This window comes from Pseudophryne corroboree, chromosome 2, assembly GCF_028390025.1.
Source record: "Pseudophryne corroboree isolate aPseCor3 chromosome 2, aPseCor3.hap2, whole genome shotgun sequence".
In the NCBI taxonomy this organism is placed as follows: Eukaryota; Metazoa; Chordata; class Amphibia; order Anura; family Myobatrachidae; genus Pseudophryne; species Pseudophryne corroboree.
This window is the reverse complement of record NC_086445.1, coordinates 379,202,395-379,217,422: the sequence shown is the minus strand read 5'-3', so window position 1 is coordinate 379,217,422 and position 15,028 is coordinate 379,202,395. Positions and strand designations below refer to the sequence as shown.

Genomic DNA, 15,028 nt, shown 5'->3' with positions numbered 1-15,028 from the left:
TTGATTCACTCGACTCCCCTACTTGAGGCAAAGTTATACAGGTGTTTGAAACCCCTGGCTGGTCTCCAAACGTAATCTTACTGCTGGTATACACCCCGAATACTCGCGGGATGTCTGACACAACATAATGACCTGCTCTCCCTATCTTACATTTTATATTGATTTTGATAGATGCTTTTTTTATTACTGTATTGCTCTTTCAGTTGTACCATTCTTCATTCTTACGCTTTGGACTTTTTAAATGTTGTTGGTTCACCCAATTGTTATAATCAGTGACTGATAATGCTTGAAGTTCCTTACACTCACCCCCCCCCTTTTTTTCCTCCTTTTCTCTTTCCCCATCCTCTCTTTTTTTATGTTTTGTATTTCTGTATGTCAGGGGCTTTACGGTTTTCATCATCATGTATGGTTATGAGTGTTACCATTATGTATTGCTCTCTGTACTGATTGTTTTTCTTTTCCGTGTAAAAAACCTAATAAAAACGTTTCTGGGGCGGGGTGGGGGGGGGGGGATGAACAATACAAGCTGAATATTAAGATGAAAAAGACAATAAAGGTAGTCAACAACAGTAGTATAATACTGAAGGATGAAAAAAAGTCTCTAAGTCCCAGTGGCATAAACAAGCGCTACACAAAATGGAGCATACATTAAATAAAAATATTAATCATCTTACAGACAGATGGTAAATAACTGTAGGGGATATACCCTTAATTACAGTGAAAATAGTGCAGGGCAATAAAAAGTTATCCATAGGGGTACTACCTATCAAGGGTCTTAACAAAGTTCAGGAGGGAAACATTCTTCAAGGAAGAGAAGTATTAGAACTCGAGGACATACACTGAAACTGGAGGGGGGGAGGTTCAGGGGAAATTTAAGGAAAAATTACTTCACAGAAAGGGTAGTGGATAAGTGGAATAGTCTCCCATCAGAGGTGGTAGAGGCTAAGACTGTAGAGCAATTTAAACATGCTTGGGATAGGCATATGAATATCCTTACAAAGAATTAAGGTTCAAAAAGGGTTGAGATTACCTAAAGGATAAAAAAAAAAGGGGCAGACTAGATGGGCCAAGTGGTTCTTATCTGCCGTCAAATTCTATGTTTCTATGTTACCTACAACAATAACAAAATATATTCAGATTAAGTTGATCATTAAGAACAATAGTTGTTACAGTGGTTGACTCGGTGTATCCACCTTGCCTCACACCGGAGTAACTTAAGTGGCCGATTGCCTCCAGGAACAGACACAGGAACTTGATCTATCATGCGGTAACTGATGGCAGAGAGTGGAGGTTGCATATTTAGGAAGTGGCATGCAAATGGTTGTTCGCTATTAAGTGTTTTGTATGTTGCTCTAATGGCTGATCTGTGTGCCGTCATACGGGTCTTGAAAGCAGTTTCAGTCTTCCCAATGTAAGGACAAGCCACACAGGCAAATGATCTGGTACACCACAAACCATGAGTTACATGTCAATATGTGTCTGATATAATATTTCTTGCCAGATGTTGGGTGATAAAAAATATCACATGGGATGAGAAACTGGCACATAGTGCAAGTGCATCTTACACATCCCATCTTAACTGTATAGGACCCAATTCCACTTTTACTGTATCTCTTGAAATGTCGGTTTTTACCAACATGTCTCTGTGTTTACAACCTCTGGTATAACAAGACATGATTCTGGCCTCATTAAGTTTAAGGTTAGGGTCAGAATAAATAATTAACACATACACACAAACACACATATTATAATGACCACCAGCTAATAGCCAGAGTAACTGCCAAGGGCAGCGCGGATAGCAGCTAGATAGGCTGAACTGTCATTTTAGACACACATCTGGTAGCCCCTACGTTCATTTTGACGGTGAGCTGTTCCAGTGTGGTGTACATTCTTGTTTGTCCTTGTGGCCTAATGTATGTAGCGTAGATCAGATAATCACCTTAATCCAGTGGTTCTCAAACTTTTTTGAATCATGGCACCCTAGAAGAGTGCCAGAATTTTTTTCACGGCACCCCTAGGCTAAAAGTTTCTTATTGAGAAATTTAAAAATAAAAATTAAATAAAGTAAAGTGTGTTTATACATCATCCTTAGGTTTAATTGTGTGGTGAAGGACAGGATTTGCTCCTGTTTGCCCACATATTTTATGATTGGCAGCCACCAGCACTGGTTTTGCCTATTACATTGACTATAAATAATTTTAATTGGTTCTGGACCACAAACCCAGGGAACCCTGCAAGTGTCCTGCGACACCCCAGGGTGCCATGGCACACAGTTTGAGATCCACTGCCTTAATCTGTTCTTAAAAATTGCTGGTGCATGGACTATAGTTATTCCCATGATGAAATCCATGTGAACACGTCTGATTATCTTTAAAAAAATATTATTGTTTTTTTCTTATATTTTCATAACCAAGTCAGCAAACAAAAAGGCAAAACCAAAAAATTGATAAGGAACAGTTTTACAGTTTCCACTTTTAGCTTTGCTTTTCTGTTTCCTCACTTGGTCATACTGCACAACCTGAAGAAGAGGGCGTAGAGCTTTGAAACGCCGTTACCAGAGCCATGAACATTACTATGTAAAATCTGAATACACTTTTTATACCCAAGACCATGGAGTGCCACCTCTATTTCTTCAGTAGTGGACTTAACCATGTCCCAAGGAGGATTACAGCATACATTAAAGTAAGGAGGGCACCCCGGCGTTATATCATCTATATAATATATATATATATATATATATCACCAGTTTTCTTATGCAAATTCAACTGGTTATCATAATACTTTTATAGTGTGAGCATGTGTGCATTTAAGAGTAACCATCGTTTTATTAAACCATTAAGACCACAGTTAATTGAAAACTCAGTCTAAGGGAGGAACCACATAAAAACATAATTAACTTGCTCGCAATTAATTCCATGATTAGACACATAATATGCTGCTGACTAAGAGTATCAGCTCTAATCGTCATAAACGACCATCAAGCAATATGAAGCAGATCAGTAACACTATAGGCAGTGTCCTCACTACAGCTCTGAAGCCTCTGGCATAATTAAAGTATATTATGTCTGTACTGTAACATACCATGTGAAGCATTCAGGCGTCTCCCACCCTTCATTTTCAAATCACCTCTCCCTCAAAACACAACTCCCAGCCCGCCATGTCTACCTGACAAGTGACAGCCCAATCTGATTAAATGCTTGTAAGGTAGGGGACAAGTGGGCCTCCATGACAGGCCAAAAGTGATCACCATGGAGATACATAATTACAGCTGTCAACGCGTCTACTGTCCTGCTGGCATCAATTTGATTGCTCGTAGCAATAATGACAGACAAAGCTTAGTGTGCACTCCCCTGCACCCAATCACTTTATCTATCCCTTGGTCCATTTAGCTGACATGCTACATTCATATCAGCAAATAACTGCAGTACACAGAATATTTAAGGCATTTTAATTGTTTTTTTTCTCTACAGATAGCTTGCAAGCAGAAATGTTATTACACAAAACTCCTGCTGCAGCATTAATTGAAGCACGATTTGGTGGGACACTGCCTGTAGGGGGTACGGTCTGGTCCATTATCACTTGCACTTTCAACAGGTCTCACGTTTGAAAACTGCAAATTGCAAAAACTTGCAAGGGCAAAATGCTTGACATCTTGTTAGCTATTAAAATGAAGACGAAACAGAGGGAAAGAAAGCCTGAATAATTAACGTGCATTTTAATTCAATGAATGTTTGCTTGACGTTCACAAGTGATGTTTAAGCACAACCTCTAATGTATGTTTTCTTTTCTAATATTTAGCGAGACATAATGCCTGTTAAGCCCTTGAAATTTTTGTTCTACTCACAGGCTTTGAACACAGCATGGCGTCTCTGAGCCAAGAAAGGGTCAGGTCCCATTAGAAAGAATATGGGAAAAACAATTTTAAGAAGTGAAATAAATCACATATCCAATAACATCTTTACATTTTGAATTCTTCCTCCCTTCCACGCAAGTAATCAGTCTGAGTAATTGTACACACAGATGGTATAGCCCTGTCAGTCTGCACAGTTACACCAATTGTACGTTTATTACACAGAAAGGGAGAGCTTTTTGTTCTTTTTATGCAGTAAAGGGTCAGTTTCTTAAAAATGTAATCTAGCGTCATCTGTAACAAACGCACTTTGTAAGGTGAATGCTGGCTTCTCTACCCTACAGAGCTATCGCTGCATTGAGCACCATTACCACAACACTACATCTTTATTTTCAGTAATAAATTATATTAATCCAAAAAGAGATAGGACGTACCCCTGGCAGCTGGTGCGGCTCTTGGTACTGAGAAAGACGACCGATGGAGGGAAGACCAAAGGATTTGTATGGATCCTAGTACAAAAAACATAAAATACAATTATTGAAACCCTGAAACCCCCAAGTATAGTATTCCCAAGCCTGTTCGATGCAATTCCTGCTTCCCAGCTACTGTATATCCTATTCTGACCATAGGTATGTATAAAAATATATGGAATGTAACAAAATATATCTTATGTATCCTAAAAGTGTAATTGAATGAATGGACATACTAATTAAGGCAATGGGGGTCATTCAGAGTTGTTCGCTAGCTGTTTTCGGTCGCAGTGCAGCGTTCAGGCAAAAAAAGCGGCACTTCTGCGCATGCGTATGCGGCGCAATGCGCACGCGCGTCGTTCTTTCACAACGGCCGATGCAGTTTCACACAAGGTCTAGCGAAGCTTTTCAGTCGCACTGCTGGCCGCAGAGTGATTGACAGGAAGAGGGTGTTTCTGGGTGTTAACTGACCGTTTTCATGGAGTGTTCGAAAAAACGCAGGCGTGCCAGGAAAAATGCAGGCGTGGCTGGGCAAACGCAGGGCGTGTTTGGGACATCAAAACAGGAACTAAATAGTCTGAAGTGATCGCAAGCGCTGAGTAGGTCTGGAGCTGCTCTGAAACTGCACATTTTTTTTGTAGCCACTCTGCGATCCTTTCGTTCGCACTTCTGCTAAACTTAGATACAATCCCAGAGGGCAGCAGCTCACCGACTGCACGACTGCTACAAACTGATAGCGAGCGAACAACTCAGAATGACCACCAATGTGAGAAGCAAGCTAAGCAGTAGTACCCAAAGTAGGACTGCAGCAAAGAAGGCTAATAAGATATTAGCATGCATAAAACGGGGTATTGATGCTAGGGACGAGAGTATTATACTCCCGTTATATAAATCACTAGTGAGGCCACACCTTGAATACTGTGTACAGTTCTGGGCACCGTACTACAAAAAGGATATCCTGGAGCTTGAAAAGGTACAGAGGAGGGCGACCAAACTAATTAAGGGCATGGAGACGATGGAATACAAGGAAAGGCTTGAAAGACTAGGCATGTTTACATTGGAAAAGCGGAGACTAAGAGGGGATATGATCAACATCTACAAATATATAGGGGGACAATACACAGAGCTTGCGCGGGACCTGTTTTTGGTTAGATCAACACAGAGGACTCGTGGACACTCGCTCAGGTTAGAGGAGAGGAGATTCCGCACAATACGGCGTAAAGGCTTTTTCACGGTAAGGACAATACGTGTTTGGAATTCCCTGCCCGAGGGAGTTGTAATGGCGGAATCTGTCAACACCTTTAAGAATGGGTTAGATAAATTCCTAATGGATAAGGATATCCAGGGGTATGGTGCATAGTCATGCATTATAGTTACTATAAATAGGGATAAAATGCAATGGCTGACAGCAGCATCAGTCAGAAATTTTAGTCAAATCATCATGCATAGGACACCACAAATACATACCTCCCAACTGTAACGCTTTCAGCGGGACAGTCCCGCTATTTGGACCCTGTCCCGCTGTCCCACCCGCGGGCAGCAGTGTCCCGCGGGTGGGGGGGCAGTTAGGGGAGGCTTTGATCACCCGCTGCTCTGCTCTGCAAAGCAGCCGGTGATCACTGAATACATGCTGTGCGCACGGCATGTATTCAGAGCTAGGAGGGGAGCGGAGGCTGCCCAGCTGCTGGGAGAGCGTTGGGCACGCCCCCAAAATGAAAAAAATAAAAAACCCGGACCATTTGGCGAGGCCACGCCCACTCAAGTGTGGCCACGCCCATCACGTTCGAGACCACGCCCCATTTTCGGGACGGCGCGCGGCTTCGCCGCGCAAGAGTCCCGCTATCAGCATCCTAAAAGTTGGGAGGTATGCAAATAGGTTGAACTCGATGGACAATTGTCTTTTTTCAACCTCAGATACTATGTTACTATGTTACTATGTAACAAAGACTTGTAAACTTCTCCTGAATGATAAGACTGTAAACAGTGATAAGTGTGCGAGCAGTGCCCTGTGACCTACTGTTACCACAGGAAGACTTCTGTGCACAGATGGGAATAAATAAATATCCCTTACCAAAAGGATAGAATCCTCAACAGATTACATGTGTCAGTTGTGCTTAATTAGCCTCACGTTAACAACAACACATAAATATGTAATAAAATAAATATTTACCTTAATGTGGTTGAAAAATCTGTTTAAATTAAATTGTTTAAAGGCTAAGGGGAACATGTATCAAGTTTTGGAGCAAGAGAAAGTGGAGAAGCTGAACAGAACAACCAATCAGCATTTGTCATTTACACTGCACAGTCTTTGAAATCACAGAATCCAATTGGTTTGTTGCTTTAAGCAACCACTCCAATTTATCTCTACTAGGTTTGATACATCTCCCCCTTGGTATCTTACTTTCCTGATTAAAGAAGTAAAAAGGAACCCTATCAAAACTGAACATTCTTACAGACTGTCAAAAAATAGCACTGACACCGTGGCTTCATGAAGCCAGCTATAACAATATCATTCTTCAGCCATTAACACCACTTCTTACCTCAGCGTAGACACGACATTCAAATGCCCAGCCATTTATGGGAATATCCGCTTGCTTGTGCTTCAGAGGGTAACCCTTAGCAACACGAATCATTTCTTGAACAAGGTCCAGGCCTGTAATGCATTCTGTGATGGGATGCTCAACCTGCAATGTTAAAATGGTCATAATAATAATAATAATAAAAACAACAACAACAACAACAACAACAACAACAACAACAACAACAGGATCAAGTTCAGAAAATGGGGCCCCTGAGGTTATTATTACTAAACTGCTTCAGAATATCAGTAAACGTGTTCTGGATATTAGGTAAACTAAAGGCCCGTACACACTGGTCGATATATCGGCCGTTCTCTTGAACGGCCGATATATCGCGGGACCGTCGGCCAGTGTGTACGGCTGATACGTCTGTGAACTCCGTCGTTAACAGACGTATCGCGTCGGCCGCGCAGCACAGCCGACGGCCAATATATCTACCGATATATTGGCGCGTCGCTGTGTGTGTACGGGGCGGTTGTCCGACCGCCCGTACACATGCTGCAGCGGCCGGCGGTGATTGACAGGTGAACCGGGCGGGCGCCCGCCCGCCCAGTTCATGACGTCGGTCCCCCGACGGATCGGGCAGTGTGTATGCACAGCACACTGCCCGATCCGTACATAGATATATCTGCAGATCAATTGATCTGCAGATATATCTATTAGTGTGTACCCACCTTAAGTGTTACATAAGTAAGAAGTAGAAGTTTAAGTGTTAACTCACCATTTACTGTTTATTATTTAAAACAAGTGTAATGAAGATCTGAAGCAGATTAGTTATACTAACCTCATGTTCTGAACTTGAACAATAATAATAATAATAATAATAATAGCCTGTTTTTAACTAATATAGTATAAGAAAGAAACAACGTTATATTGCAGATGTACAGTCTACTGAGGTACTGTACCATTTCTTTTTCTTACGACGAATAAAAATACCCAACAATTGTTTTTCATCCCATGATAGCCAGTTAAATCATACTCAGGGATATAAAACTGTGCATTAATCTTGCAATCTGTTGTATTTTAAATGTACAACCGGAGGAAGCTTATTATCATGCTGTTCTGACATACTAAACATGGCATGGACCGGAGCAGCTTATGATTTCCTGTACAGCTAGTCTACTCTGAGTCTCAGCAATTCGCCTGCTTTCACTAACCTGTCCTGACAAGCAACCAGATTAGCGTAATCTTATATCAGCGCAATGTAGCAGAAATGACCAGATGGATCCTTCAGTTTTTTTCCCTGAAGACTTATCTGTGGAGTGCTTAGCATGCACAATAGCAGTGATGGACTGGAGTTCTTCTGAGATCAGCAAATTACTGCTAACCGTTTTGGAAGATGCCATTGTGGGAATAACTCCAGCCTTTCACACCATGCCTATGGGTAGCCTGCTTTCAGTATGCTCTAGTCTCAGAGAATGGTGACTGACATATGGTTGGCATAAGCAATACTACCAATTCCACAATGCAAAATGCCAACCCATCTTCCCCAGCCACCAGGAAAACCGCTATGCCAATAAAATCTCTTATAGGAGGTTTGGTTAAACAGCATAAAAAAAGTACTGACATCAGAAAAAGAAAACTAAAAGACTTAAAAATGTAACTTTCAAATTGAGTATTAAATATTTTTATGTTCCTACCAAAAAGAAATCTGCTTTTGCCATGTACATCTTCAGAAACCTGGTACTGGCATAATTCAGAAATATTGCATACAATATTTTAGTGTTAAAAGCAAAATAAAATTTTTAAAGCTGGGTACACACTAGGATGATGGCGGACCAGAGGTTGTGCCTACAGAGTGGCCAACCCAGGTAAAAGGCCATACACACTAGACAATATACACTGCTCAAAAAAATAAAGGGAACACTAAAATAACACATCCTAGATCTGAATGAATGAAATATTCTTATTAAATACTTTGTTCTTTACATAGTTGAATGTGCTGACAACAAAATCACACAAAAATTATCAATGGAAATCAAATTTATTAACCCATGGAGGTCTGGATTTGGAGTCACCCTAAAAATTAAAGTGGAAAAACACACTACAGGCTGATCCAACTTTGATGTAAAGTCCTTAAAACAAGTAAAAATGAGGCTCAGTAGTGTGTGTGGCCTCCTTACAAACGTGTTGGCTGTGTACTCTTTTAGTTGCATTTTATTGACACAATTTTATACTTTGAACTGTATATACGTTATTAAAATAACTTTTTACTAATTGGCCTGTTGGCCTCTTGTTTGGGTGACTATTTGGTGAGGGGTGTCTGTTACAGGTCCCCAGATTTAAATACCCTCCAGTCTACATTCCGACGAAAATAACGCTGGAAGAACTGTGTAATTACATTCCACTTTAGCGCACTTGGGAATTTGTGTTTATTCTTGTATGCTTTTGAGGTCTCCCAACAAAGATCTCTCCCGTGGTGCCGCTTCTAGGTTGGCGCGAGATAAAGATACTACTGTGTTTATATATATATATATATATATATATATATATATATATATATTTATCCACGTATTATACCAGCCTACAAGACCTCTGGTGTTTGTTCCCAGGAGTGCCACACTTGGAGAGAGTATGTATATATGTGTGTATATATATATATATATATATATATATATATATATATATATATAGTGGGTCAAAAAAGTATTTGGACAGCCACCGATTGTGCAAGTTGACCCACTTAAAAAGATGAGATAGGTCTGTAATTACCATCATAGGTACACTTCAACTGTGAGAGACAGAATCTGGAAAAAAAAAAACACAGGAAATCACATTGTATGATTTTTAAACAATTTATTTGTATATTCTTGTGGAAAATAAATATTTGGACTCCTACCAAGCAGCAAGATTTCTGGCTCTCGCAGACCTGTTACTTCTTCTTTAAGAAGCTCTTCTATCCTCCACTCGTTACTTGTATTAATGGCACCTGTTTGAACTGGTTATCTGTATAAAAGACACTTGTCCACACCTTCAAACAGTCAGACTGCTACCTCTTCATAATGGCCAAGACGAGAGAGCTGTCTAAGGACACCAGGGACAAAATTGTAGAGCTGCACAAGGCTGGGATGATCTACTCGACAATAGGCAAGCAGCTTGGTAAGAAGAGATCAACTGTTGGCACAATTATTAAAAAATGGAAGAAATAACAGATCACTGACAATCTCTCTCGACCTGGGGCTCCATGCAAGATCACACCTCGTGGGGTATCAATGATCTTGAGAACGGTGAGGAATCAGCCCAGAACTACACGGGGGGACCTGGTCAATGACATCAAGAGAGCTGAGATCACAGTCACAAAGGTTGCCATTAGTAACACACTACGTCGTCATGGATTGAAATCCTGCAGCGCCCGAAAGGTCCCCTTGCTTAAGCCAGCACATGTCCAGGGCCGTCTAAAGTTTTCCAGTGACCATCTGGATGATCGAGAGGAGGATTGGGAGAATGTAATGTGGTCAGATGAGAGCAAAATCAAACTTTTTGGTATAAACTCCACTCGCCGTGTTTGGAGGGAGAAGAATGATGAATGGCATCCCAAGAACACCATACCCACTGTGAAGCATGGGGGTGGAAACATCATGCTTTGGGGCTGCTTTTCTGCAAAGGGAACAGGACGACTGACCCGTATTAAGGAGAGGATGAATGGGGCCATGTATCGTGAGATTTTGGGCAAAAACCTCCTTCCCTCAGTAAGAGCATTGAAGATGGAAAATGGCTGGGTCTTAAAGAATGACAATGACCCCAAACACTCCGCCAGGGCATCTAAGGAGTGGCTCCGTAAGAAGCATTTCAAGGTCCTGGAGTGGCCTAGCCAGTCTCCAGACCTCAACCCAATAGAAAATCTGTGGAGGGAGTTGAAAGTCCGTGTTGCCCGGCGACAGCCCCAAAGCATGACAGATCTAGAGAAGATCTGAATGGAAGAGTGGGCCAAAAAACCTGCTACAGTGTGTGCAAACCTGGTCAAGAACTACAGGAAACATTTGACCTCTGTAATTGCCAACCGAGGTTATATTACAAAGTATTGAGTTAAGGCCCGTACACACTGGTCGATGTATCAGCCGTTCTCTTGAACGGCCGATACATCGCGGGACCGTCGGCCAGTGTGTACGGGCGATATGTCTGTGAACTCCGTCGTTCACAGACGTATCGCGTCGGCCGCGCAGCACAGCCGACAGCCAATATATCTAACGATATATTGGCCCGTCGCTGTGTGTGTACGGGGCGGTCGTCTGACCGCCCATACACATGCTGCGGCGGCCGGCGGTGATTGACAGGTGAAATGGGCGGGCGTTCATGACGTCAGTCCCCGACGGATCGGGCTGTGTGTATGCTCAGCACACTGCCCGATCCGTACATAGATATATCTGCAGATCAATTGATCTGCAGATATATCTAATAGTGTGTACCCACCTTTAAACTTTTTGATTGTCAAAATATTTATTTTCCGCAAGAATATACAAATAAATTGTTTAAAAATCATACAATGTGATTTCCTGGGGTTTTTTTTTCTTCAGATTCTGTCTCTCACAGTTGAAGTGTACCTATGATGGAAATTACAGACCTCTCATCTTTTTAAGTGGGTCAACTTGCACAGTCGGTGACTGTCCAATTACTTTTTTGCCCCACTGCGTATGTGTGTACAGTATATATATATATATATATATATATATATATATATATATATAGACCCTTTATGTAGATACTTGCACACTCCAATAATCAAATATATGGTGCTCCTTAAGTTCTGTTCCATTACAGTCCAGATAAATACAAAAAATCTGTAGGGAAGGGCACTCAGTCCAACTTTGAAAAATACATTCTTTTAATATCACCCAAAATTTGGGCATTGAAAATGAACAGCAAATCGCGGTGGCTCAGCATGAAATACCATAAAATATCATCTCCAAAAACCGTGGCATCTCAACGCCTACATAATATTTCCCGTCGACCTCGGTCACTAAATGACCGTTCAAGACCATAACATCATGTCACTGCCACCCCGCTATAGGGACAGACGGCTCTACACTATAGCGGGGTGGCAGCCCGTTCATTGCATCGACCCGGCTCCCGTTCACACCACACAGTGAGCCGGGTTGAACATGTGTTCAACCCTGCTCAAGAGGAGGATTGAAATACCGGGTCATTCGACCCGGTACTTTAACCCTGGACCCCTTTCACATCGCACATGAACATGGGATTTGCGCTTTCATGTGCCAAAAACCCGTGTTCAGGGGTGCAGGTGTGAAAGGGGTATAAAAAAGGTGACAATTCTAAAGATATCTTTCGTCTTTCATATTGTTTGAAAAATTGCTTAGTGTGTACACTCAATTTCGTTTGTCAGGGCTCTGGGAAGTTCAAGGGAAATTGCTCATCTTCCACATTGTTCATCTTTCCCATTGGTCATATCTTCTAGCGTGTATGGGCCTTAAGTATACACACTAACCAATCAGCTGCTCGTTATGTCGTCCTGATGATGCAGCTGGGCGGGCATTTGAATTTGCTCGCCCAGCTGTGTCAACGGTCCCTGCAGCAAGTGTATGGGCTGTCGTCTGACTAGATGCGCCAATATATCTGCCATCAGCTGTACTGCAGAGCCAACGTGATATGTCTTTGAACAATGTTATTCAAAGACATACTGTCTATACACACCTGCCGACGGGCTCCCAATATATCAGTAAGTGTGTACCCAGCATAACATTTTTATGTATAGCCAAAAACGCACACGACTGCAACACATTATAACCAATAACATATCAAACTCTAGACATGTCAAAGGTGTTCCTAGGAAGCTCTATAAAGAAAACAGATAAGAAACCTCATTAAAATTCATAATATTTTGGGGATGGCATATTTTAAAAATGTATTAGATTCATATGGCTGTCCATCAAGTTGCAGTTTGTAGCCATCATGCAGGACCCCATACAAACACAAGCAACCAAGTAAGGAACACTGGACTTAAAAGTCATATAAGTTCTCAGTTAATTCAGAAGACAAATTAAAAAGCAAATTATTGTAACTTGACAGTTGAAGAAACACACTGAAGTTAATCAAATTTCTAAGCGTGCAAGTTAAGAAACACTGTATACTTGACACCACGCTGAAAGAGTCAGGTGTATACCTTTTTATTTCTTTCCTATTTGCATGCCCCCGAGAACTTCTTAGTAACATTTATTGGCATTTCTCACATCCATCATATATCTTGAACTGCTATACGAGTTCTAATTGTATGATACTGTGTAATTGTGTGTGTGTGTGTGTGTGTGTGTGTGTGTGTGTGTGTGTGTGTGTGTATATACACTGTATATGGAGGCCAGATACTAACGCTGCTGGGAAGCACTTGTGACATGGTAACATAATAAAGAAAAACATAGGTTAATTTGGAATTCACCCGACACCTTCAGTACAGTGTCCAAACGTCACAATACTCCTTAAGTAGCTTGTTTGCTAATAATAGAAACAGATAGGGTTAGAAGCGCACCTGTGAAAACCCAAGGGAATTAAATGTTATTTTCTTTTTATTTCACAGTTTGGCCCTATCTTCAGTGTTCAAAAACAGTCACAGTATTTTGTCATGTAAGTCAGCAAAATTTTTTTTAAAGCAAATCAGTATCCGCTTCCTCTCTTTTAGCAGTAGTTGGTATAGTTATGGTCTTTATTTTTGAAAACTTCAACACATAGATCAGTGGTTCCCAAACTTTTTGGAATCACGGCACCCTAGAGTATCATCATAGAAAGAAATATTAATTTATATGTCCTCCTTAGGTTCAATTGTGTGGTGAGGGATAAGATTTGTTTCTGTTTGTCCACATGTTTTATAATAGACAGCCACCAACATTGACCATAAATAATTTGAACTGATCCTAGACCACCAATCCAAGGCACCCCTGCAATTGTCCCGAGGCACCCCAGTGGGCCGCGGCACACAGTTTGAGAACAACTGATATAGAAAAAATAAGATTTTACTCACCGGTAAATCTATTTCTCGTAGTCCGTAGTGGATGCTGGGGACTCCGTAAGGACCATGGGGAATAGACGGGCTCCGCAGGAGACTGGGTACTCTAAGAAAGATTTAGTACTACTGGTGTGCACTGGCTCCTCCCTCTATGCCCCTCCTCCAGACCTCAGTTAAGGAAACTGTGCCCGGAAGAGCTGACATTACAAGGAAAGGATTTTGGAATCCAGGGTAAGACTCATACCAGCCACACCAATCACACCGTATAACTTGTGATAAACTTACCCAGTCAAAAGTATGAAAAACAACAGAGCATCAAACAATGGATGCCAACATAACATAACCCTTTATTAAGCAATAACTATATACACGTATTGCAGAAAGTCCGTACTTGGGACGGGCGCCCAGCATCTACTACGGACTACGAGAAATAGATTTACCGGTGAGTAAAATCTTATTTTCTCTAACGTCCTAGTGGATGCTGGGGACTCCGTAAGGACCATGGGGATTATACCAAAGCTCCCAAACGGGCGGGAGAGTGCGGATGACTTTGCAGCACCGAATGGGCAAACACAAGGTCCTCCTCAGCCAGGGTATCAAACTTGTAGAACTTAGCAAATGTGTTTGAACCCGACCAAGTAGCTGATCGGCAAAGCTGTAATGCCGAGACCCCTCGGGCAGCCGCCCAAGAAGAGCCCACTTTCCTTGTGGAATGGGCTTTCACTGATTTTGGATGCGGCAATCCAGCCGCAGAATGAGCCTGCTGAATCGTGTTACAGATCCAGCGAGCAATGGTTTGCTTTGAAGCAGGAGCACCCAGCTTGTTGGATGCATACAGGATAAACAGCGAGTCAGTTTTCCTGACTCCAGCCGTCCTGGCTACATAGATCTTCAAAGCCCTGACTACGTCAAGCAACTTGGAATCCTCCAAGTCACGAGTAGCCGCAGGCACCACAATAGGTTGGTTCAAATGAAAAGATGACACCACCTTCGGCAGAAATTGCGGACGAGTCCGTAATTCTGCCCTGTCCATATGGAAAACCAGATAGGGGTTTTTACATGACAAAGCCGCCAATTCTGACACACGCCTAGCCGAAGCTAAGGCCAATAGCATGACCACCTTCCACGTGAGATACTTTAGCTCCACGGTCTTAAGTGGCTCAAACCAGTGGGATTT

General features: G+C 41.8%; 1 protein-coding gene across 4 annotated transcripts in view; it reads right to left on the bottom strand.

The window, feature by feature from the left end:
* Positions 1-15,028, bottom strand: part of PCCA (propionyl-CoA carboxylase subunit alpha) — a 972,421-nt gene that overhangs the window by 507,937 nt on the left and 449,456 nt on the right. For all 4 annotated transcript variants that reach the window (XM_063953234.1, XM_063953235.1, XM_063953233.1 and 1 more), the window contains exons 13-14: positions 6,861-7,004; positions 4,285-4,359 (exon numbers count right to left, since the gene is read on the bottom strand). In XM_063953234.1, the coding sequence (XP_063809304.1) occupies positions 4,285-4,359; positions 6,861-7,004 (219 nt within the window). The remainder of the gene's footprint in view (positions 1-4,284; positions 4,360-6,860; positions 7,005-15,028) is intronic.